Genomic DNA, 26,739 nt, shown 5'->3' with positions numbered 1-26,739 from the left:
CCCTGGGGAGGGGCGTGGCAGTTGAGGGGAAGAGAGAGGGAAATAGACCCGTGTGAGGGGGGAAGGGAGCTCGAGTATAGCAAGCCATATGTTGGTTCCATGTAAATGGCGATGTTCATTCCGCCGACCGGCCTATCTTGATTAATTGCAAAAGTTTACCAGGACACAGGTCCTGGACAGGGACCAGCGACCCATGGGTCCATGGAAATATGTCAGCTGCTTCCCTCTTCGGTTGCCCAACAACAAGAAAACAGTGGCCAACAAAAGTCCGGTAACAAGCGTCATAACACGCGTATGTTGTCGCGTAAATTGGTTTTAATATTTAAAGCACTTCATTACATTCGGGCAGAAAGGGACGGCAAATTGCAGTCAAAGGACGAGGAAAAGAGAGGGGCAGATAGGAAGCAAGGGAGACAGCAACAACGTAGAGCCGCCGAAAAGCGGGCGGCTTAATCAAGTGAAATTGAATCAACTTTTTCAGTCTCCGGAGACAACTGCGAATTAAATTTTAAAAATGTCGCCAATTTCATCTTAATTGTTTTCGAGCAAGGTGACGAAAGTTTTAAGTTACTGTGAACGATTCAAACTTAAGTTAAACCAAATAAATAAAAGAGAAAAGTAAAGTAATTCAATGCAACTAAAACCTATTTGTAATTTCGCTTTCATTGTTATTTTGTCACTAATAAAGGATTACGTTTTTTTTAATGAATCTGAAAGCTTTAATTATTAATTACAATGTACATAAGTGGAAAATGCGTATTGTTGTCATATTTCCTTCTTTAAAATGGCTTCAAAAAAGTTCAGTGGTTTTACAAAGATTAACTTCATCCTCGATTGGAAGAGAAGTAACGATCAGAAAAGCAGGGCGAAGTTTGCCTTAGAGTAAACAATTTTATTTTTGTCTACCCCTTTTTAGTACTTTGTTTTCCAAAGCGGAGATATATAAGCCGACAGGAGACGAAACGAGACTGTTTGCATACTTTCAGGCGCCTCTGACGGGGCGTCATATGCAATACACAACAAAGTGCATATGCGTAGCCACTAGCTACCTTCCCTCTCGCTCTCACACTTCGTCCTCTATCTCTATCTCTATCCCTATCTCTATCTGCATCTCCATCTCCATCTCTTTTCTTGTTATGAGAGCTGCAGGCAATCGAAGGCAGGTCCTTGTCTTTTCCATTTTTTCCCTGCTGATTTTTGACATATTTTCTCTGGCAGCAGCAGCATCGCCGGCAAACAAACTAACAAACTTCGGGGCGTTTTTCAGGTGCAACTGGGTTAACATGGCTGCGATGGAAATTGCTGCAAGGAGATGGCAGAGGTGAGGGCGAGAGGGGCGAGTGCTATGCAAATGGCGTCGGAAAATTGATACAACAAAAGGAAGAAGGGAGGCGAAAAAATCTGAAAAACTGCTCGCAGTAAACGAAATGCATTCGCCGTTTTTGCAATTTGTTCAGACGCCCCAACTCGATTTTTGAGCATATGCAACAGCTCAATTTTGTATTGAATGGCCCTGCACTTGCCTCAAATTCAGCACATTTTCCCACTTTTTTGCCTGCCATATTGTTTGTTTGAATGGCAGCTTCATTAATGCGAATATTCAGCCGACTGACAATGGGATTCGAGATCAAAATGTTCCCTTTAAATACTACTGTAGCTCCGTTGGCATTTCTGTGTGGTTGATGAAATCAAATTGCAAGCAATTACTTTAATGTTACCGCTGCCACGCCCCCGCCAGTGGCTCCCACTGCCCACAATTTTAAAAGTGCAAAAGACCGCAACTCGTTTGCGGTTCTCGCATTTCGCGTATTTGAATGGAACCGCCATTAACTGCGGTAAAAGGTGAAAGGTGCTCAAATATCTTTACACAAAAAATATATGTATGTCCATGTGTGCGGCTGGGGAACACTGAACGCATCGGGTTTGATTGATTGCAATTGAATTCGAGGAGGAAAAAAACAAGATTCCGTTGGCATTCCTTTTGGGCACTCGGTCCCTCCTGGATGGCAGGATGTTAATGATGTGTGCACGTGTGTCTGGCTCATAATTAAGAGAAATGTTCCCGGGAAATTAATGAAGTCAGAAATGGAAAACTGGAGCAGAGAGCGAAATACCCGTGGAAAGATGCCTTTAATAATATGTTATATTAATTAATATTAAGACGCAAATTAAAAGGGAAGCCAAAAACAAAAAACATCAACATAATATATTTTATAACAAAGTTCTGTTTATGACACAACTTTATACCGCTTTTACACCACAATTTCGCGCTTCTCTTTTTTCCTTAAAAACTTTTATTTTGAATTTTAAAATACGTACGCATTAAACCCATCAACCTTGGGAAGAAGACATAAGTGACACATAATTCTGTTACCGCCGTTCGTTTATCGTCTCAGAAAAACAACAAACTCCTATTTTGCATGCAAATACACACCCACTGCCTCTCACATGAGCGAAGTGAAACCCTATATTTCCCAAGACTTGTTTTCGTTGCACATCTCAGCATCGATTACATTTTTGCCAAATTGAATTGTGCATGGCAGTGCTGAACAATAGGAAAATAACGAAAAGAAAATGGGAAATGGGAGAAAAAGAAATTGCTTCCTTGCATGTTTTCCATCCAGTCACATGTGAACAGAAAGAGGAGCGGGCGGTGCGATGTCCTGAAAATTGGGTTGCCTGATGACAAGAGCTGAATTCAATTGAACGAAAAACTTGCAAAAAGAGGAAGCACCATTTGCATCGATGTGCAATTTACGGCCTAAATGTCAATTTCACTTAAGGCCAACTTTCACTTGGGCGATGACAGGGATTCTATCTTTATCCTGTTTTCGATCTGAGGCTTAGTACGCTTTAAGTCGGTGCTATGTTGACACTTTAAGTATTATTAGTAGACAATGGAAGCAAAGAAAGAGGAGAGAGCAAGGCAAACAGAAGGAGAGGGAGAAAGAAAAACTTGACTTTTCCGAGTGCACTGCAGCAAAGTCAAAATGGCGGTCGAGTGTGTTTATACAGGAAGTGAGACAAATACCGCCATAATTCCTGCCAAAAGTGGCATCCCACAAAATAGGAAATTCTCCTATTTAGATATCTTTCTAAGATACTGTTTTAGATTAATGCGTACTGAAGATAAATCTAGTTCATTGATGTCTAAAGATCATTAAGCTAAAAATTCTTTACACGATTTGTATCGATTATACATCTATAAATATAAACAGCAGTTTTGATGAATGGAATAGTTTATGAGCATTCAAAGGAACATTTTTTTGATAAATCTTACCATTTGTCAATTTAAGCACCGACCTGCATGCACCGGTCGTTTTATGGAAGCCTGACTGTTAATCATTTTTCGTGCCTACTTTTAGGCTTTTGCCAGAGAGTTGAAAGTGCAGGCATGGAAGGCACAAGGATAATTGCAATCCCCGCTAATGCTGGCGAATGTGCTGTGGCTTTGTTTCGACAGCAACAACAATCGTCACTCAATTACTCTCGGAGCTTTGATGCATTTTCCTGGAGGCATAGCGCTGCACCCCACCCGTCGCCGCCCACTGCCCATTTTCCTTTGTCAATCTGTGTTGACATTTGTCAACGAACTGTTTTCAGCAGACGCGCTTTCGCCTGTGTGTTTATTTTTTGTTGGGATTTATTGTGTTTAATGTGTTGAAAAGTCTCCTTATTTATGGCAACTGGATTAGGGGCTTGCCGCTCCCAGTTTTCCTCGTTTCAGGGGTGACAGCTGCGGAATAGTTGTCACATAGTTTCCATGTGTTGTCATTGTCTTTGTGTCGTGCTCGATTGTGTGGAAAATTGAAAAAGAAACAAACAAAACAGAGCTGAACTGAACTGAAGTGAAGTGAGGCAAACGGAGAAGGAAAGCTCGGCAAGTCTTTGGTATTGTCTATACTCAGTTGTTGTTATGGGGAAAAAGGAGGAATTCGATTTGCCAAACGGATATTAAAGGTAAACATTGACTTGATAGGAAAAAGGCAAGGTTTGATTAAATGAAATCTCAGTGAGTTGGCATACAAAGTATGAGATTCCGTGATTCCGAGTGCGCTGAAAAAATAGTTATAAAATGTTTCATATACACATGAATCAAATTATTTTCTGCACCTAATGTTTTGCATTTTTCTGTCAAGTAATGTCATTCATTTTTCCGTCACCACATATCTGCATTAAAATCGGTGCTCTTGGTGATTCTATTTTTGCATTTGATATATATTTTTCTGATGGAATTCAGCCAACTCGGGTAAATTTTATGACGTTTTTTTTTATTATTTTGTTGGCTCTTTGGTTGCCAACAAAATAAAGTTTTATGACACGAAAAATGTTGCAACTAATATTTTAGACGTTGTATTGCTTTCAAGTTTTCTCTTTTATGTTTTGTATATGGCTGCTGCTTCCCGACAGAAAGCTAATAGTGTTTGGCCATTTTTCATACTGCTCCTGAGGATGGAGGATAACGGCCAGCACACACACATCCACGCTCAGTAGAGTGGTGCTGTCGTTAACTCAAAGTTTGTTAAAAATTTTTATCAGCATGCCGAGGCAATGACATGGCCACATCACAAGGACGCGTATGAGGGAGCGGGTTTTCGGGATGGGAGTGTGGAGGATGTGGACACGGACACGAACACGGATACGGACACGGACAGGGGCTGCCAGGATGCAGGATGCAGGAGAATGAGGATGTGGAGCAGCAGGAGGTGAAACCGCTAGCCACAACATGACGACGTCACTGACATGTGACCATACATACTAATAAAGCTTTAGTTGCTTGCTCAGAGCTGTTGAAATTTTTTCAGCATTCTCTATCCTACTAATGAATTTGGTGTGGAATTTCAGTTAAGAAATAGTTTAGTGATTGATGGCTTAGAAGTTTTGAAAGTCTTCAGTGCAATTTAAAGTTTGACTGCATGTTTATAATGACAGCTTGGAATTTTTAAACTTTTTCAGGTGCTTACCTCACGACATCTACATTTTTTGGCTCTTTTAATCCAACATTTTATTAATAAATGCATTTAAAAATGGCAAAATTGATTTCAATCCCTTCTTAAGTACATTATTCGCTTCTATCTTATGTATAATTCGAAATTCGTTTTCATTTAATTTATTCCGTTCCTCTATTACGCTTTGCTTATAAATTCATAGCGTATCGTGACTTCGTTTATCTTGATCTGCGTAGCTTCAATTTCCCCAGTTCCTTTTTGGACATTTTTTCGTGGCAGTTTTTCTTTTCCATCGCCCGAACAGGAGATGACAAAGTCCGTGCAGGCGAAGATTAGTATTCCAGCTAGCCTGGCTTCTTTTCCATACATTTTTTTGGTCAGCTTGGCTGAGGGATGCCTTCTGGTAGATCCCTGTTCATGTTTCTGCTTTGCGAGCCATTTCCTTGGCTATTTCTGCAGCATTAAAGTGGTTGTTGTATGTTGCATTTACGGTTCAGCTCCGCTTGACAGGGAAAGAGACAGCAGCAGCGCCACGAAGAGAGAGGGAGAACGCAGACTTTTAGTGGCACCATTATGAGATGAAGGACCCTTTCAGCTTTCGGAGCAAAGCTCAGTCAGTCAGGCAACCGCTTTATGTGTAGAGTTCATTACTTTTATGTGATTATGTGTCATTTGTGCTCTCAGCATGGTAGGGATAGAGTGCGGGTGTATGTTTGAGTGCGGTACATGTCAGTGTGTCATTGGCATTATTAGTTTTTCCGTAGCACACTTTTCCGACGCCCCTCTACAGCTGGCTTACATCTGTGACAGTTGTGCGAAAAACTTGTCCCAAAATTAGTTGCAATTATTTATGGCCTTGGCTTTTTGTGGCTTCGCTTTTTGTTTCGCCGAACTAGGGTAGCTAATCAGTTGAAAGTTGATGATGGCATGTGGGTAGCTTTGAGTCAACTAATTTGTTTATTTTGTGTAGATTTGTATCAGGGACAGAACAGCACACGAATCCCTAACCCACTTTTGATAGATGGGAAACAACCTTTAAAATTGAATGGCTATGTGCTGGTATTTTCTCCTCGAAAAATTTCCACAAAAAATGTTGCACTTGTACGAGACTTTCTGAACATTTGCCAAAAAGTCCGGACCGGTCCCTGTTCACAGGCAGCTGGCCAGTAATGAGTTGCCAGCCAGCTTCCATTCATTATGGCCAGCTAACACATGGTTATATTACACATACGCAGTGTTGTACAACGAGAAACATGAGTTTTCACAAGGGCGAGGGGGGACTTAAAGCTAGCTGATAGGAAAAAGAAATTGTAAAAGAGGGAATTTTCATCGTTGTTCCATTGCCAACAACATGCAACATGGGAAATATGAACGAGGACCAAACAGTTTCCCCCTCGTAATACCCGGATGATTCCTTTTGCCCGACGTATGTAGTTAACTGTCTGCGGATTCTGCTAACAAGACTCGTCAGTGATTTGAGTGCTGCATACGAGTTTGTTATGCGAGTTGGAATTAGCATAGTTAGGATACAACGAGTTCCCTCCTGATTGCCAGCGAACCGCTCCTCGTAATGATGTGCAACTCGGTATCATCATGGTAGCAGTATGTCGGAACGAGATGGGAATGCCAACCTTTGGCTGCTGCTGCGATTTCTCTGTAGTGTCGGCATCTATTAATATTAATAGCTGGGAAATGGGGTCAAAGAGTCTCCTCCAATTATTCAGTGGCTGAGAGTGGATTGCGACGAGTGGATAACTTAAATATAACACTTGTTAGTCTTTTATTACAATTTAGTTATATGAACTCCAATTAAAGTGCTTAGTAGCTCTGGATATTATTAGGCTTTACAAAACATAGTTTTGGTTTTTCTTTGAAACATTAATACTCGATCCATAATTAACTAAGAGAAATCATTCACTTACGTAGATACAATTTTTGGTTTTAATTGATTAACTTGAAGGTGTCGATTTTTGTATGTGTTTTTACCCATAAAATCCTTTTTCGTATGTTGTCGACCTGCTTTCATTAAAAACGATGTGTTTGGGCTGAACAAACAAAACTGCACATTTTGTGGCCCACATTTTGTCTACTTGAAATATCCCCTTCACATTTTCCTCTTTCGAAAGCAGTGCCACGGCTTCCATTTTCTTCGGTTGCCCAAAAATCATTAGCAGGCGACCGAAAATTCAGGTCAGCCGCTTAATGTGCCGCATAAGTACCTATAAGTATGCAATGCACTTTCGCCCAGGTACGGCACACCTATCAAGTTGTACACCTATACAGCGTACACCCATACACCCCCATACTCCACCCACACTGAGGCAGCGGCCACGCACAGATTGCGGCAACAAAATCTGTACACTTTGGCTCCATTAAAGCAGCACGCACGAAGAGGCCACGGCTGCCAGTCCGTGAGCATCCAACACAAAAGTGTGATGTCAGTGGCTCACTCATATATCCCACCACCACACACCACCCACCACCCACCGCCCCCTGCGGTATTTATTTAGCCTATAAAGCTTCAGTGGGTTACAGCCGTCTCGCACACCGCCAAAGCGTTCACCCATAGGAGAGCAACTGGGAAGACTGGAGAAAGGACGTTGTATACCCGGACTATGGGATACTGATTACTTCAATTCCTCAGACTTGAATCCTCATTTAGATTACTGCAAATTAAAAGGATTATCATGTGAAGATATTTTGATTCGATTTTCTGTTCTTACAATGATCTGCAATGGTTTTAAATGCCATGAAATATAATTTTTCATAAATAATTAGCAGTAACCAGTTACGGAGATATTTTACTCGATCTCTTTGTTCTGAACGCAAAGCTTTGAAACAGATTAAAATTATGAAATACACAGCATGAAAGGAATAACTTATACTATAGTTAGAAATACGCTTTCCTAATGACTGAGGCGACCCATCGCGCTGCAAGTACCCTGTATGAAGAACGGGGGAAAAATGAGTGGAAAGTGGAAAGTCGAGCGGAAAGTGACACACTAAACCAAAAGCAGAGCCTGCCGGCGCGGTTCATATGGCAGTTCAGTTCAGGCGGTTGCCGCTCAGGTTGGACTCTGTTGACCTAAAAATCTCATTTGCCGCATGCCCATTTCTGCCATCACTTTTGTTACCTTACTTTTGTCGCACCTCTTGACTGTGGGCGGTGTTCTTTGTTTTCGGCTCTTGGTTTCTGCAACTGCGCCCCCAGCTAACGAAAATTATAGGAGCACAACAGCAGAGATTCTTTGATATATATAAAACGCAAAAAAATATATATTCTTCAGCTCATGAGAAAAATTGCAAAGAGGAAGTGCTGGAAATGAAATTTGAGCCCGCAGCCTGACCTAGAAGAAGCCGAAGGACCATATGTTCTACGCTTCCCATTTCCCCGTTCAGTTAATTTCCTGCACATGACGTGCTGCTTTCCTTGCCTTTTTTGTTTAAGTTGTAAGACAAAATTCTCGATTGGTAATCAAAGTCCTTTTCATAAACGAACAACTTCAACAAGCTTCAATTTAATAAAACTGAACTTTTCATGCTCGTTTGGGGTCAATGCTCCACAGTTTTTCCAGAGGCGACTAGCAACCACAGACTCTTGATAAATATTAAATGGCCCTGTTTGCTTAGGCAAAACACTTAAGTAACGGTGTAAAATGTAAAAAGTATTTTGTTATCTCTTTATTATGGCAGGTAAGCTTGGTATTTTAATAACATATGCGTACGAAGTGCAGTAAATAGTTGGAAAGGCAACATTCAAACGAAAGCTGGGAATACATTTGTACTTTTATGTATGGTATAAAATGCTAAATAAGTTAAAAGGCTTTATGATGATTAATTAAAGGTTTTAGATATGCTCCAAACAAAATCAAAGAATATTAACAGCTCATTTGGGCATTGTACATAGGTTCCTTGCCATCCCCGTTCAAATTCACAAGTTGCCATCCACTAATTGAATTTAAATCGGATTTAATGTCGTTTCACAAAAATGTTGGCCAGTTGGCACTGATTTGGTTCCGATTCCATTGGCTTTTCTGTCCTCTGCCTTTTCGGGATGTCAATCTAATAAAGTGCAAGTGAAAGCGGTGGAAATTCTGCTCAGTTCTTTGCTGTCACTTAATAATTCAATCCCAGAATGTAGGCAACGTTTGGTAACCCTCAATGCCAGGCAGATTTTATTATTTTTCCTTTTTTTCCTCGGCTCTTTTTTAATTTTTTTCGTTTCCCGTCTTTTGTTGTCGGTGGAAATGTCACATGGAAATCCAAATAAGCGAAGCAGCAAGAAGAAAAACGATGAAAATTGTGTTAGTCTCGCGACAGAGCTGACAAAATGATAGATGGAAGCCGCGTCAAAATGGCGAAGAACGAAAAACTGGCAATCGAGGGGCGGAAAAATTAGCGTGCGCCTTAAAAAAGCTTCAAAAGCAATCAAAATGACAACTTAAGTAGGCTTCGCAACAACACGAAAAGAAGGAAAGCCGCGAAGGGCAAGTGAAAAGAAAGAACTTAAGTTTAAATAAAAGTAAGGACGAAAGGAGGAAAACTCTCCTCCTAGGGTTAGATGGGAATCTTGAGAAATGTGGGCTCAATTAGGGCATAATTGTTTGTTTTCTCACTCGGCTGGCTGGCTAGCTGCTAATTGAAGCATCAAAAGTTTTTTATTGGCTCCCGCCAAGTGTGAAAGGGCAAAGATGTAATTCAATTCGGCTCTGCCCCGTGCCCCAGATGAAAATTGATGTTGGCTAAGCAATTATGAAAATGTTGGCTGCCTAAGGAGCAGCTCCGCTGCGTCAAAGTTCTCCCAAATCGTGCGTAAAATTGTTCAACTTTACTGCACAAGTCGAAGCAGACTTGGTAAGGCAAATGTGTGGTCTCTGAGCCAGAACAGATTTTCATGCGGCCATCTTTTCGGCCGGGCTGAGAGCATCAGTTTGTGTGGGACCCAAATGCGCATTTAACTTAATCAAGATTTTAATATTTAAAGAATTTTCAGACCGGCAACAAATTTGCTAACACACACGCACATACACACACCCCCACTCTTGTCATCTCTTATCATTCTGAAGACCTTTTCCAACTGTTTTGTGCTGGCAGGCAAAAAAGGGTTCTTCGTTCTCTGTTCTTGCTGCCAAAAGAGGAAACTATTCTGCCAAGGACAAACAACATTATCTCTCTTACATGATGCTTGCCACACTTCAAATGCTTGTAAATGCCACACAATAGATACAGCCCACTCCACAAACCCCCCATCCACCCACTCCACTTGATAGGTTCCTAGCCAAGTTGTTGTTGAGAAAAGTTTACTGGTAGTTTCCCTTTCCGGCTTCTGGCTGTCGACTTGATTTAGTTATATGTGTTGCACATTTATTTATTTCGACAGCTTTTCTCTGCGAAAATCAATAACCAAAATGACAGCTGCTCTGTGGCCCAAACCCCCTAAAACGTTTTGCAATCCCTATAGAAATTGGCAAAACATTTCTGTAAATATTTAAAATGAGGTCAAGGTAATTTCACAAATTTTAAGTGTGGGCAGGGATTATGGCCTTAACGGCTTGAGATTGAGTTACTTTAATATTTCATTTAAACTAAGTTATTTTACATTCATACACAACGTTTTGCTATAGAATAACACGTATTTTCTGCTTACATATATGTCTTAATTTTCTAATAGCATCGTGGAATAATGAAAATTATATGTTTATCTCTGGGCTTACGGGACCCAAACCCAACGGTTAGGAGATACCACAGCTGTAAAACATTTACCCAACTTTCGTAATGGACTGTGGTCCATAAAAACTTTGACTATAAACTATATGGTGCGACTTCTTATAGCCAGCTCTCTGCAATAATTCAGTGGTTTCAACTGCTTTACGCTTTTCACGATACTAAATCATATTTAAAGGCGATTAAAAAGGGCGACGAGTGCAAGACACATAAATTATGAAGACGAGGCAAACTTAAGTCGAGAGGTGTTGGACTAAATCTCACACAGACAATTGCGTTTGTGTGGGTGGGGAAGAAATTCTCCAGTCCACATAGAAACAACATGTATCTGCTGCCAACAATGACAAATTACCCAAAGCACAAAAATGAATGAGCGGAGAATCACGCAATACGCAGACAGACACGCAGAAAGTATCTTGCAGATACAACATGTTGTTAACAGCGACAATAACAAGTTATGAGGCAGCTACAGACTCTCTGCATAACAATAAGCAGCAAGTTGGTGAAATTTATTTCACAAAACTATTGTGCAAATAATGAAGCGCCCCGGGTCTCAAGATTCTGGGCGGAGCTCTCTTCAGTAGACGTAAAAGTTATAACTTATAAGCATAATTCTTGGGAGGGAAGTGTGCGAGCAGCAGAACACATGTTGGCATGTTGATTGTCGCGTATGCTCCGTAGTCTGCTTTTGGGCGGATTATCCCCCCGCAACGCACATTGTCCCCAAAAGTATTTGCCAACTAGATTTTTGACTTAGCATTGCGGAGTGTATATCTGAGCTAGGCATGCCTCGATTTGATCCGCTTTTCGTGGCGATGGAAAAGTAGTGGCGTCCAAAAAAGGAACGGAGTCAGAAAGTTTGTCAAGGCTTTGGTGTGGCAAATCCCAGCGACCTTTCCCTAACCGCATCACATTAAGCTCGTGGTCTTGTCGACTTCATCTGGCACAAGCTTAACTTTGATTTCAGACACACTTCCCTGGTGGGTAAGCGAGTAACTAGCCCACTTAGATGCGCGTTAGAACGGTGACAAGATTTCAGGCACGGAGTGTTGGCTTTAAGGAAAAAGTTAAGGGACGTAAAAAGAAAATCTCCAACTGAGAATCAGGTCACTCTTCCTGGTCTACTAAGGTCATTTGCGTTTAATCTCTTAATGGGGTGAAAATATGTTATTGCAAATTGTAAGGCGCCTATATAATGATTCTTTATATATTTAATATTAAGATGATTCCAACTAATTGATACATTTAACCGAGCTGTTTTGATTAAATTAGCCCACAAGTGTGCCTAACATTGTATTGACTGTTGAACAAATGTTGTGAAGGCCTAAATCTAGGAAATGAGCAAAGTTTCCACTCTCAGCTGATGACGTTTACCGTCAACTTAAAAGCCTCAAAACGGTTATTGTTGTTTTCCTGCTGAGGATGATAGCGTGGAGAAATGTAAGTGATTAAACTTCAAGTACCTGCGGTTGCCTCTCTGGCTAAAGCCATTTTCAAATAAATAAACTAAACTTGGCCACGGTGCCGAGAAAAGTTATCGGCCAAGAGGAAAGGCAAAAACTCTTATTAGCCAGGAAGAGAAAAAGAGCAAAGTGGCAGGACAAGTAGACAGGCAATTGCGATATAAATAGTCAGTTGGAGCAGCTGCTGGAGTCCTGGGGGAATTGGTCGGGGATCCGGGAAAGATGCAGTTGACAAACTAGAAGGGGAATAAAGTTTTTCTTAAATTTGTGTTCGTTGCTTATGTTTTGTGGAGCAAAATACTTAGGCAAAGCAACTTTATCGCTTAGTGGGATCATGAGAAATATACATTTTGCCTTCACTGCCGAACACAGCAAGTAGGCCACATAGAATCAAAGGAAGTCTGCCCACTTTTGGTAATTTGTTTATTGTTTTTTATTAACATAATTGATTGCCCGATTTGTATGGCTGTGGGAAACTCCTACACTTATTGGGTAAGTTGTTCCAACTGCAGCATCTGAGACATTTTCCCCTCTGGCCCCGAATGGGAAATCAGTAAGAAATCAGGAGCACGCCATTACACTTCCGCCTCCTTGGAATTAACTTAGCTGCTTATCCTTTATCCTTGGCTGAGCCATCTGGGTTTTCCTCCTCCAACTTTTACTTGATTGATGACGCTCATTTGTGCTACGTGTGTTCGGCTGAGTCTCCCTCTTTTTCCAGGTTGTGCGAAATAATTCTGCTTAATTTTAAATCAGTTTGCAATTTGCTGCGGAAACTTTTCTATACCGCCATCTCCTCCTCATGCGTTTGAATTTGGTTTATTGCCTCGGTGCGTGTTGCATACTTTTTGCGGTGCCTGTCGGAAATGTTTCTCAGTCCAGTAGCCGTTGTTGTCGGTTGTTTATAATACTTAAGCACACTCACGGGTAAAGTTAACCGCAAGTTACCAACTTTATTAATGTGCGTATATGCCCGTTCATGGGCCTCTTTTTTGCTTATTTTTTATGGACTGTCTGTGTGTCGGCTTTGTTTGTCGTTATTGCCTTTCCAGTTTATTGTTTACTTTTCGGAAGTGTGTTACTTTCTATACTTGTATATTTACTTGGAAAAAAAGTTGACAGAGGTTCGCATTTTGTCACTGATTTATTTTCATAATGTCAGAGGAGGGGTGAAACCAGAAGCTTACTTTTTAATTTGTAGATTTGTGGTATGTTGATGCTTTAAACGTGCTACTGAGATGTTCAAAAAATCCCCAATTCTACTAAATCGAAGTGTGTTATATATATATGGTTTGAAATTTTAAGTCGTACCCATTAGGCTCAGAGAGCAATGAAAAATGAATCTTTGAGAAAATATTTGCCGAGCCATTGTCGTCACTTTGTTCAACTAGGTTTAACACACACTCTTAATGTGGACTATGGCTTTAACACCCACGAACATCTAACCCCTTTCTCTCTCTTGACACCAAATGCCAGCTACAATAACACATTTTTTCAATATTTTATTTTATTCTATTCCATTATGCCCGCGTTCAGTGGAAAGTGGCAACATAGTTGGTGCTCGGTGCATTCCGTTTTTGCTTCAACGCCATTAGGTAAAGCAAGAACACTGCAGTGGCAGTGTGGCTAAGGGGGGAAAATGCCATGCTTATGGAGGGGGTGAGAAAACAGCCCACCACCGAGTATACATTAGAATTGTTTGCCCGCGTTCATAACGCATTAAAAAATGCGGAATTTTTCGTGCTGTTTTTCCCCGAGAACGGGATTTTGCGCTGCCCAGCTTGGCTCCCTGTTGCTCCTCCTTGTTTTAGGGGCCCCCTGCCATTATTTACTCAGTTTCATTATGCACCCATTTCATTAAAAGTTAAGTCGCTCTTCGGGGCCAACCAGCGACAATTTATTTCAATAAATTTAATTACTAAGCCCTTGCAGGCATTTTTTGTTAACTGTTTTATACGCTTGACCAGGCTGATGTGCCCTGCCCTTCTTTTCTGCATTGTGTGCCAGATGGGAAGTGGGAAAGTGGGTTGGAGTTGTGTGAAACTTTCATTACCTATTTGTATTACATAATTGCACTCACGTGTGGCAGTCCCAAAAGTGTGTGTACATAAGTACAGGGGTGTCTGTGTCCTGTGTGCTTCTCACAAAAAGTTCCTCCAGCGGAAAGTTTCATTTACTGTACGTTGATAATTTGTTGAAAGTTTTCTCCCTTTTTTCTACGTGTGGTCGCTGGGTCATTTGCAGGATGCTCAGGTGAACTTTTTCCTATAAGTGGGTGAATGGATGAGGGTGACTGCTAATATTGAATATGAGCTGTTGGCTGTTTTTATGCATAAGGGTTGCAATTTGACGTTGCACCCGTCATTGCACAGCTTTCTTTAACTTTTATTATTATTTGTTTTCTTTTTTCAATTAAATATTCTAATAGATTATAATATTCCCTAAATTTGCTTTTACTCTATTCATTTTATGTTAAACTTTCTATTTAACACCCCGTAAATATTTCGGTGCACTTTTGCAATGACTGGACAGCCTCAGCTGCAGTTTGTGGAGGAAGTACAAGAACATAATGCCAACCTATATAGCTGGCAGCAGTAGCTTCTAATTAATGTCAGTCAGTATCTCTCCCATTTTACTTCCTCTGGCTTTGTTTTTTTCAACTTCGGAAAACACTGTGGGTGGGCGTGGCGTTGAGTAGGGCTAACGCCTTTTCCATGTCATAATAATTTCTGGCTGGCTTTTCCTTTATCCAGCTGCCCCTGCTGCTTCACGCAAAACTGAGAAATGGCGCATGAAAAGCGCCAACAAACTTTAATTAGTTATGCAAAGCGAATGCAGCTTTGGAAGCGAACAAAGAGGCAGAAAAATAAAAAAAAATGGGTTAAAAACGATTATGTGAAGCAGCGTAAATATATTTAAAATGCAAAATAAAATAAAATGTTATAAAATGTAAGAGCAAATTACAAAACACACACATGGTCAGCGCAACAGGAGTTTTATTCGCCGGAAGCGTGTCTAAAAAAGCGCAGGGAAAAACAATTGAGAACAAAGAATTCAAATTAATTGTGCGCAAAATCGTAATTGCATGCGGGTAATTAATAAATTATATTGCCATATGCAAATCCGCAAACCTTTAAATGAGTTTCTGACGGTATAAAAACAAATTAACGAGAGTTTAATGTGCCGTATATATTTGATAACTGACCGCCGAGACAAGTATGCTATGAAAATATTGTTATGGCATTTAATTGACACAAAAATAATTCCGCGAACAGGGACCCCAGGGCATGGCTAATGACCCTACTTTTGTTTCTTTAGTTAATAATTGAAATTTAAACTAAATGTTTGGTGCTTTATATTAATGGCTTACCGTTTGCTTGACTTTCTGAAACTGACAAGCTTAAACAAAAAGCGAAACAGGCTTTAATAAGTTTGATAAGACCCATTACCTTTAAATACAACAGAAATTAAGATTTTTACTCATAGCTTTTCCTCAAAGATACCTAATTAAGATTCTAGTTCGTAATCCGTTGATCCTGATACGTTGACGGGTTACGACCCATTTAGCAAATAGAACGTTGCTCTCTTCATCGCCACCTATCAATTCACTGTGTAACCATCTCCCATCGTATAAACAAACTTCCACTCCTGAAAATCCTCTCCCTTCGTCAGTGGTTTCTTTTTTATTTCTCTATTGAGTATGCATCGATTGGTGTTTCCTTTTGGCTTTTTCCCTGGACCTTTCCTTCATTGGCTCATGCACTTTAGTTCATTACATCGTTTTCATTTGGCCAATTTGCTCACTTGACCATGGTTGATTTTTATTATTTGGTCTGGCAGTCGTCAGGAAAATTGAAATGTTTTCGGTTGCTTTGTTTTGTTGCGTTTTGCATTTGCCTTTTTATTTCTTTCTGGTCAAATAGAGGGACAAACTAAGTGACTGGCTCTGATATCCTGACTCCAACTAGTTGCATTCGGTTTTCCCTTGGGTTAAGTACTCTGTTCAGTTTTCCTCCTGTCTCTTACATCCGTCTCCTGGGTCGGTGTCCTGGGTCCTGTGTCCTGGGCCAGCTTTCAATATCTGTTATTGTCCTTCCCTTGACTTCCTGCTGCTGCAGCTGCTGTTTGCATGCTACTTAATGTGGCACTCACTGTTGCCACTACGTGACTTTGCCATCATCTTCATCACGAAGCCAGTTAAAATGTGGTCAATTCTGGCTACTTTCCTGCTCAGTTTGTTCTGTGATCCCTTGGCTTTGGCCATTTAAGTTGGTTTCCATCATTCCGCAAACGTTTACATCCTTCGTTAGCTGGTGTCATTGAATAGGGAAATGTTAAATAACTGCTTGTAACTGCAATTTTACTCTGGATATTTACTATTTTCTTTCCCACGCATTACCATCCTTATAAAATGCTAGTACACGTTACGAAAATTTTCTTCATTATTTTGCATTTTGTGGGCTGATAACGGCTTCCTTATTACCAACTTCTGTTTTCTCAGCCTCATTTGTCCGCCTCAAGTAAGTTACCCAACCGCAAGAAGTTTTGCCTGCTTACAGAAGAAGTTCCAGCAAATACAAACTGCAATTTGCCAGCAGGACCCCTCTCCGCAAACATAATATGCATGTGATATGCTTAATTATTTATTACGACTAATTTGAAAAGTCCCCAACAGATTTCGTCGTATGCAAACTTTCACGGTGCTGAGCCGCTCTGCATAAAAATGAAAAACCCGGACAAACTGCTTAAACAGCAGACACCATATGAGTTTCAGTTTACATAGGTCAAATCAGGGCAAGAACGAGGGCTCAAGGGGTTAGCTGTGCTGGAGGAAAATATCTGAATAAGCGAATCAGACTCGGAACAGCCAAGTTAAAGTAGTTTAAAAAGTGTCGTCGTCGTCGCCATTTCATCGCTCAGCTGATGATGAGTTTACCAGTTTACCAGGCCAACTAACTGGAGACGAACCCCCCCTCCTCCAGTTCAACTCTTCCAACTCAAGTCCCTTTGGCCCACATTACCACCCCGTTCCCACCCCATTCAGGCCGCCGAGCACACAAAGCTCGTTTAAGTTTTAATAAACAAATTAAACTTGCTGTCTGTGCAGTTTTTGGAGCTTACTTTTTGGGGGGTCCACAGTGACACAAGATACCCCGAATTTGAGTTCAAGTGGGGTTAAACGCAATGTATTGGGGCTGAGTTTGGCAAGGAAAAGTGTGTTTTAATTGGAGATTTGGAAAACCGGTTAAATACTGTTCAAATGCATTCAAGCTAATTGCAAAATATATAATCCTAAAGAAAAAATCTTAAATCCTAGTCCTAAAAAGGCTTGGAATAGAAAACATTATATTAAGAATGACAATAATTTTCTTGACCTTAATTTCCAGGGCAATCAAAGTTAAAGAAACAAGATGCATGCATATTTTGTATCCCTTTCATTCAGTTATTATGATAAAAGCTTTTCAGATACTTAAATAATTGTTGTTTTCAATTGAATTCCTCTGTTCACATTTTGAAGTCCTTTGCATGTTTAAATTCTGGGACTTTAGGCAAAGTCGTGGGATAACATTCATTAAATCCTAATTTGCCGAGGATTACGAGCATATACTCGCATATGTGGAATGTTTGCCCCAGAATAAAACACCCACACAATCTCGAACCAAACGTATGGATATGCAGAGCAATTTTCACATTTGGCCCAACGCCCACAGCAAAAATTTCTCAATTATTTCAGCTTGTTTTTTTGTCGTTTTGCTGGGCTTGCGATTTTTATTTTGGGCAAAGTCATGTCTTGCGGAATTTTATTATCGCGGCAAGGATGAGAAGGATGCGCCACAGTTGCGCAATTATAGCGCCGCCACAGAAATTTTATTTACGTAAATTTTATTTCAATTTATTTTCCGTGCTGCCTGCCTTTCCTTGCATTTGTTTTCGCGGGTTCTTTGCATTTAGTTTGCTTTTCTTTATGAATTTTAATGACATTTTTTCCAGCTGCTCGTTTGCTATGCAAAAACCAAACTAAAACAGAAGACCTGCAATTGCTGAAACCAAATTTAGACACTTCAAATGCTCAATGCAAATGTCATTCCATTTGGCCAGGATGTCTCTGCTGCCTCCGTTTCTCCATTTCTGTTGATTTCGCTACATATGCATTTTTTTTGATGCTGCGGCAAATTCCAGCTTGCTGAGCGTTGCCAACTTGGCCAATGTGCCAACTGTGGAGCCCTTTGTTAGCCCTGCTAAATATTCGTTAACGTGGCGAGCAAATTTCGTTGGCAAACAGAGTTCCGTTTTGGCGTCCGCGAAGTCCCTGCTCTCTATAAAATCCAAATTTACATATTTGCACATCTAAATCGCAGTGAATTTGCATTGTTTGCCAAGGCTGCAAGTCTGAAGGCTTTGAAAAGCGGGGCAACCTCGAAGGCTTACTTTGTCAGAGGGGCAAATTCAGGAGAAAGCTTCATTCAGGGCGCTGTAAAATTATTTGGGTCACTTTTGGCAGCCAAAAATGTTTATTAAGTATTTTCCAGGGATGAAACGTGCTAAAACTGTTTAAAAACATGTTAAGTCAAAGGAAAAACATGTAACTCAAACATGTATTTAGCTCTGCAAAATAAATTTGAAAGACATCGCATTTGTATAAATACATATTATTTAATGCTGACCCGATGACCTAGTATTATAAAATGAATGTGGCGCCACAGGATAAACAACATATTGTGAAAATATTGCCATATGTATATAAACACTACTTTTTGTTTAAGGCTTATGTACATTTTCGCTTAAAATGGTGTTTAAATTCGCTTAACTTTTCAGCATTTTATTGGGCCATTAAAGGCATTTTATTTAAAACGTTAAACATTTTTAGGTGATAAATAACATAGCAGTTGGGAAAAGCATATTTCAGGTTCGCCAACTCCTTCTTAATTAAAATATGTTTTCACCGACGTTTAATTTACATACTCGTGCATTCTCATATTTATTTCGGGCACTTAATGAATTGCTAACATAAATTGCGGGATTTACAGCAACTATTTTAAATTAATTAATAGGAGTGAAAAACGAGCGCGAATAAAAGGAAACAGCTCAGAGAAAAATGTCATCTGCGGCCAATTGAAATGCGGGTGGGCAAACGTGGCGTATGATTAATATGCATTTTCAAAAAAGAACAGAGTGGCAGAAGAATTTGAGTTTTTTATTTATGACTGAACGTTGAACTTTCCGCTAAAGTCAACGAAGCTCACACACAACAACTGCCACTCGGGGGATTTGGGTTAATAGCCAGTGCAGGGGGCGTGGCAAGTCTGGGGGCAGCGGGAAAGCAGTGGAAAACAGTGGAAAAGAGTGCCTACCTGCAACCCACAGGACAAAAAGGTGGCCGAGTGTACGTGCAAAGCTCACGAAATAATGGCAAAAGGTTTTTGTGTCGCTGTTATATATTTTTTGCCGCCTAGAAGGGCAGAAAAACAGGAGTAACAATATGTAGATGGAGGCAGGTGAGTAAGAACAGGCCGAGGGGCAATCGCTGGGGAAGCTTAACAGTCTGACACGCACTGAGACTGTGACCAAGATGAAAATAAGATCCAAATGAAAGCTACAGAGGAAACCCGCTCACAATAAGAAACAATGACAAAGAAAACTCTCACAATGATAATGAGCTTCCAGGCCGAACGAACAGGTGTGAAATGCAAAGCAGGACTTTTAAGGAATATGGAATACAAAAACTATTGGATTAATTTTATTGAAATATGTTTGCAAAACATTCTGAAAGTTGATTTAAGCCGATTCAGTTTAGTGCTATTCCGTTTGCATATAAAAACCCAAAAGGATGACAGTTGAGGCAGCAGATCCCCAAGCGCATAACGAGCTGAAAAAGATGCTTTGCATACGAAATACAAAGCCTGACATAAAAAGAAACAGCAGCAATGAGCCGGCCGGACGAGAAGCAGAAACAATAAACGTATCACAGGTCACCAAAAAACCTAAAAAAAAACCGGAAATTGTTTGGGGAAAGGGGAAAAACCTACGGACCTGGGAGAAAACCTGGAGAACCAAACCCCCAAGCCGTAAACTTGAGCCGCCTACAGAGTCCGGGAACAGACAAAAAGGATTATAAGCGCAGGGGAGGATAAAAAATGAGAAGCTAAAGGGAAATTCGGCAGCCTCTCTGCGTCCAGAAGTGAATTAAAGCTGACACAAAAGGATTCGGCTTTGGAGCAGGGTAGTACTAGCAGGATAGGGGATGGCTTGCCCTCAAAGCTAACACTGTTCCGCATATGTGGGTGTCTAATAATATGGTACTACCACTGGCAGGAGCCACAGAAGTTTGGTCGAGAGGAGCCATGCAGCCAGAGCATTTAACTTCGGTTTCGGTTTAGTGGGGTTTTTGTTCTTTTCCCCCGAATCCTTTTGGCGTCTGCTGTCAGCAGCTTTCGGGGGACAGCTGGGAGAAAAACCGTCGCCATATCGATTCCACCTCGAATCTTGTTGGCCAGGAGTCTGTGGCAACCACCGCTTGCTAACCTGGTTTGTTACCTGATTATACACAATCCACAATCGCATGTGTGAGTACAGATGTATGTATGTGCTGAGTCCCGAGTCCTGTCTATTTGCTCAGTGCAGCGTAAACTCTGCAGATAAGTCAAAGCCAAGTGCAGCCAAGTTAATATTGCATGCGGATAAATTGGAGCTCATATTCCAGCTGCTCTATACAACTCCCCTCTCTTCTTGATCGCTGCCTTTGGCTTTATGCATTTCTGATTCCAGATTTTGCAGTCTGCATTTGATGGCTCAAGTTTTAGTTGTTATACTCGGCAGTCGTTAAAATGTTGGGGTATATGACGTTTAGAACTAAACATGTGGCTATAAAACATGTACATATGTACATGTATATATAAATCTTACTGAATAATGCAATAGCCTCTTGCTCAATAGTTATTCTGAAACACCATGTAAAATAAATGTCTTTTTTTTAAATAGTGGGTGTGCCTGCGTCGATTCAAACTTTCTCGTTTGTTTGGCTCCTCTAAGCATCTCAGAAACTTAGTCATATTTGGATGAAACTTGCACAAGTAAGCAAAAGCAAAGTTTTGAAGGGGATAAGTGAAAGGAAATGGGAAAAAATATTTTCGAGTTTAAACAGAGCGGTCGCAAAACTTCTTCAAAGAAACTTATGAGCCATTCATGACAAAATCTTTTCAAAATCTGAACATAAGATAAATGAAACTATATCACTTCCCCACAAAATAAACATATAAAGAAAGCGTTTCCCGTATACAGAAGACCGTCCACAACTATAAAAATCATTTTTTGTGGCATTCCAAACTGAACATGTTCCTTATCATTTCGAAAGCACCATATATATCAAACATAAATACGTTTATTCAATTTATCAAACAAGCTTACAAATTTTAACTACCACTTTCCGCATAAAAAGGCTTAAATTAATCCCTCATCAACATTCTCTTAAACCCATCATTTTCCCGTTTCACATTTTCCAGTTGACCCGGAAACAGAGTTTCCTTTTCCCCACCCTTTTCTTATCATTCCGAATTCCCCCGTAACTGGCAAAAGAAATGTTTATAGAACATTTGCTCTGACACATCGCTCAAGATGATATAACCAAACTGCCTGATACAGCCAAATCGAATTCCAGTTCCCCAACTTTGTCATCCAGTAACTCCAGCTCGGTGCTGACGGCTCAGAGTTTGGTCATAAAGGATTTACACAGATGTTAACACGGGCCGACTAAAATATGTAAAATGCTACAATGGCAGTTTCAAGAGCAGCAGCAGCAATAGCAGCAGCAGCAGCTGGATGAGGATGATGATGGGCCCTGTTTAAATTTTCTGTCATTTTGTTTTGGAAATGGGGAATGGGAACTGGGAGCAGGGAGCTGGGAGCTGGGTTATGGCTGCTGTCAGTAATGCTTGAACGCCCCTTGTGAGCACCACTTGACAGGTTTTCCCCCAGCGGCTGTATTTTTTCCAGGGAGGAGGGGTCTTGGCCCGGCCAGGACAAGCATTCGTCACTGGTGGGCCGACATCACTTGGTGATGTGTTTATTATGTGCCTCTAATATATTTATGAGGCGTCTTATAAACGCATTTTTATTTTATTCACATGGCCTGTCTCTCTTCATCTGCTCAGCAAACAATCAAAACACAAAACACCACCAAAAATAAAAGAGGAATAAGGCAAACAACACCCGTAGGTATTTTTGCTTCTTTAAAAAAAGATTCGAAATTCATGCAGACATTTTTTCCGCCGTATTGGGGCACGGAAATGATGCGCATAATAAAATAATCCTTATGAATTTATATGGCAAAAATTATTTGGGAAGTGTCTCGAGTGGCTCAATCGAATGAATTTCCACTGGAGCCGTAGTGGAAATTCCGATTTCGATTAAAGACCTTTTGGGGAATTATGCGGCTTACTTAAATTGCCAAACAGCAGTTCCCGGCTCTTTAAGCCCACTCAACACAGTTTCATGGCTGCTGCCATAAATTAACCCATCTAAGGCATAATTATGTGGATAAGCCCTGGCGAAGCTTAGTTAGAGCTGCCATTCAGCAGCAGGAAGTGGGCGTGCATTTTTAACCAGCCATATCTTCCCCTTCTTCCTCTCTAAGAGCTTGGGGTCAGGTCAAGCCGAGCATGGCATTTACTTAATTGGCGCTTTAAACTGCAAAACGCAGTCACTTGCAGTGCATAGTGCATAGTGCATATATACGAACTCGTATAGCGGCTCACACGTAAGCTCTCGTAGATGTGTTAGTTCTGGCCATGTCGTGACTTAGCAAGGACAAGCAGCGGAAATGTGAAAAATGAGCCAACAAAAGCGCGTCGGAAAGGCAGCAAAGCACTCTCACACAGTACACAGCATATACGAGTAGTAAGCTCGCATACGTGTATTTATAGCCGTTGGCATATAAAAGCCATAAACTGCATTTGTTGGCCCGCAGCTACGAAGCCTTTTGCCGTGGTTAATGGTCGTGGTCAGAAGCCCCTTTTTTTACCACCCTCCACGCTCATGAGCGCCGAAAATGGGCGCGTTTTTATTTGCCATTAATAAACCAAGAGGAGCCAGTAGGTTAAGTGGCGGAACAGCTTCTGGTACCCTGTAAGCAGCCGAATCCAAAAGTAATATATACATAGCATTAGAAAAAACTTAAAAATTGGAAGAGCATAACTAAGACCCCATTCGGATTGGTTTACTTAGCATCGACTCCCCTTTGAGTCCGCCATTCTCATTTGAGGAAGGGACATCTAAATAACTGGCTGCCGCCACAGAAAAGCGCCAATAAAGAGGTAAGCCCGATAAAAGAGAGCTATCTGCTCATGCAGGAAATTGTGGTCTTTCGTCGCGCAAATTAGCGGCATTAGTTGGGGCTGCCTAAGGTGTGGGGTTGGTCTGCAGACTCCATGGTCCGCTGTGGCCAAAGAGGGCGTGGCGCAAGGGGGCGCAATAATGACCCGGAACTGCGTTCACTCGTGCTGGAAACTGCCGCTTTGCTGTCGCTTTTCCCATTTTCCCATTTTTCCGCCGGCATTTTCTCATTTTAATTGATTTAATCGGCTTTGGCACATGTGTCGCGATCGTGATCCCCAGTCCCCAGTCCCCATTCCCCATTTATACCCCTTAAATCCATCACTTGCTGCTCATTAAAAATGCCCCGTGCTGGGCTGCCCCTTTCTTCTGACTGATTTTTTTTGTTTACCCCATTTCCGCTCTATTGGCGTATAAACAATTTTTGCGCATTAATTGAATCGCGATGTTTGTGTGTGTGCGTGCATGCGTGATTGTGTGCTTGTGTGGTTGTGTGTTTGTGCTTGTGTGTGACATGCATAAGCCAAATTAATTGGAGCTTCATTCCGCACACACACTGAGGCGACCGACGAATTTTACGTCCTTTTGCTGGCTAGGATTTCTTGCCTTCTATTTTCTTGTTTTTGTTTACTGGCAACAAAGGCAACGAGCTTCCTAATGAAGGTTTAATTAGCAAACACACACGCAGAGACACTCACTTACAACACCCACACACACACGCTCCGGGAAATTTTTGGAAAAGAGGAGAGCGTAGAAATGGCTGCACAGGATGAAGTCTCGAAATACCATTTCAATTATTTGATGTGCTGTGTGCCAGCGCCTAATTCCAATTTTAATTAGTTTATGTGGTATATTTCGTAAGTGATTGATTGATTGATTAAATTAGTTGAAATACAATTAAATAAACGCTTAAGTTGGCATGGAAGTGTAAGTGAAAACGAACAAACAGAGAAATTGCAAAACGAGACGAGGTGCTACATTTCTCCAAATACATACATATATTCACAGAACTTGTGTAGAAACGAAAATAAATCCACAACCGATACAAAAACGAGCATCCAGAACCAAAAGCGAGCAACATTTTAAGCCCTTTTTTGTGAGCAGGGGACAAAATTCCATCTGACATGCGAAAGGCTCCAAGGGGTTAGGGAAAAATGTGGAAAAACACAGAGTATATGACAGATAAAAGGATGGGTGGGGTCGAAAATAACAACTGGGACAGATGCGGTTAATAATTGGCCAGGTGGAGAGCTTTCATGCTTGTCACTCGCTTGGGCTCAGCAGAGTTTTGCTTGAAAAAAACACTAGGTTAGTTTTGATGGAAGAGCTTTAATGGTTAGGTCAACCTTTCCTGAATACAAACCCACACATTTATTAGCATTTCCCGACTCACGCTCCACTTTCGTTTTATTTCTGCTCTTTCCAGGACCTACAATCGGAAATTGAAACCCATCGCGTGGTTTACGATCGTCTCGATGGAACAGGCCGCAAACTTTTGGGTTCGCTCACCTCACAAGAGGATGCGGTTATGCTGCAGCGTCGCCTCGATGAAATGAATCAACGTTGGAATAATTTAAAATCGAAAAGTATTGCAATCAGGTAAGTGCTTTTGACTTCTTGTTTCCTATAGCCAGCCTCGATTCTCATTTTTTGCCTTCCTGTTACTGCTGCTGAATTGTTTGTCCGGGTGGGGGTGAAAAAACAGTTTTGTTGGTCGGTTCTGCTGCGGCTTTTTGCTTTTTTGCTTTTTTGCTTTTGTTGTTGGTCTGCCATGTTTATGCTCGTGGGCTTAAGGGGGAGCAGGGTGATTGCGGCCCAAGGATGCTTGAAAACCAGCTGAATAGAATTAAAGTAGCTCCATGCAGTTTTTGGCTTCAGTGTTTAAATGGGCATGAAGTTGAGAGCCTGTCGGCGGGCTAGTAAATTGCCCAGGGAGTTGTTAAACAGCCAGCTGGGCTTATGATGAATGAAACCGAATCTAAGTTAGATTGCCAGCCACGGATAAATAAAATACTTATCCCAGTGCTGCTTTAAGTGTTAATTAAACCGCGTTAAGCCGTGCACAAAACGAGCAGTGCAGCGACATTGTTTGACAAGTTGAAAACAAGCCATTCCATTCCCTCTCTTGTGTCTCATGTGCCGCGCGGGTTAAGCAACTTTGTGCCGATGAAAATGGGAAAATGAAGTCCGGAAAAGCGAGCAGTCAGCGAGGTGGAGATGAAAGGGGGCCACACTTTACGGCTGACAAAGCCGCGAGGCGAACGAAAATCAATATTAAAAACGAAACGCGTGAAAAGTGATGGAAACGAGTGAAGGTCCGAAAAGCCCTGGTCCATGGACACTGTGTCATTGATGAAATCGTGTGCAAACACTGCCCCAGTATCCCTCGTCCTTCGTCCTTCGTCCTTCGTCCTCCTGTCCTGTTTTTTTGTTTCTCTTCGTTTTTGTGTTTGTAATTTCCCCATTTCATAAATAAAAGCCTGGCTTGGGCCCACAAATATTGCACGCTTGTTGATATTGATGCTGCCGATGATGAAAGTCGGGCTACATGTTTACAAAAGGGGTGCGGAGGCTATTGGGTATGGCAAAAGTGGACCGAAATGAATAATGATGATGGTGGTGACACGCAGAAGTTCGCTCAACGCGGAGCGGGCGAGATCGCATAATGAATATAAATGGCAATTATCCATCGACCAAGACAGCACGGCGTATACGTGATGTTGCGCACAAAACACTAGGCAACGTTTATTTTTCCACGTTTCTAAAAGGAAAAATTAGCATTGTTACCTTATAGTTTGATCAGTCTGTATGGTTTTAACAACAATTACATTCATTAAGCAAAATATAAAATTTAACATCAAATTTAAGGGTGATAACCGCAGGCTATTTATTATTTATTAATTGTTATGTTTTTATAGGGTATTCTTCCGTGCGATGCTGCTTCTTGCATGTTGCCCAAATGTTTTTCAATTAAAGGCAGCAGACAAGATGACGAATGACACCTCGAGAGTGCCCTCCACTGATCATCCTCCGCCCAAATTGCAGCCCTCATTACTCTGGCGTTCTGGCACATTTCCGTGGGCTAAACTTGAGCTACTTCCTTTGTTGTTTGGCTTGGTTTCCGACCCGCCGTCCGGAGTCGTTGTTTGCGCTGAGGATTTGTTGGCTTATAAATTCCTGCAAAATATTTTGGACAGCACTTGAAAAGTTTCACCGTGGCTGCCATTCCTCAATCCCTCTACGTCTTTGCCGCTTTCTATTTGATTTTGGCCATT

General features: G+C 41.1%; 1 protein-coding gene across 17 annotated transcripts in view; it reads left to right on the top strand.

Annotated features, from left to right (window-relative positions):
* Positions 1 to 26,739, top strand: part of LOC122622207 (dystrophin) — a 136,199-nt gene that overhangs the window by 70,606 nt on the left and 38,854 nt on the right. For all 17 annotated transcript variants that reach the window (XM_043800487.1, XM_043800473.1, XM_043800472.1 and 14 more), the window contains one exon: positions 24,891 to 25,063. In XM_043800487.1, coding sequence (XP_043656422.1) covers positions 24,891 to 25,063 — 173 coding nt within the window. The remainder of the gene's footprint in view (positions 1 to 24,890; positions 25,064 to 26,739) is intronic.

The sequence above is a fragment of the Drosophila teissieri genome, chromosome 3R (assembly GCF_016746235.2).
Source record: "Drosophila teissieri strain GT53w chromosome 3R, Prin_Dtei_1.1, whole genome shotgun sequence".
Taxonomy (NCBI): Eukaryota; Metazoa; Arthropoda; class Insecta; order Diptera; family Drosophilidae; genus Drosophila; species Drosophila teissieri.
Note: the sequence above shows the minus strand (reverse complement) of the source record. Positions and strands in the feature narration are given on the sequence as shown.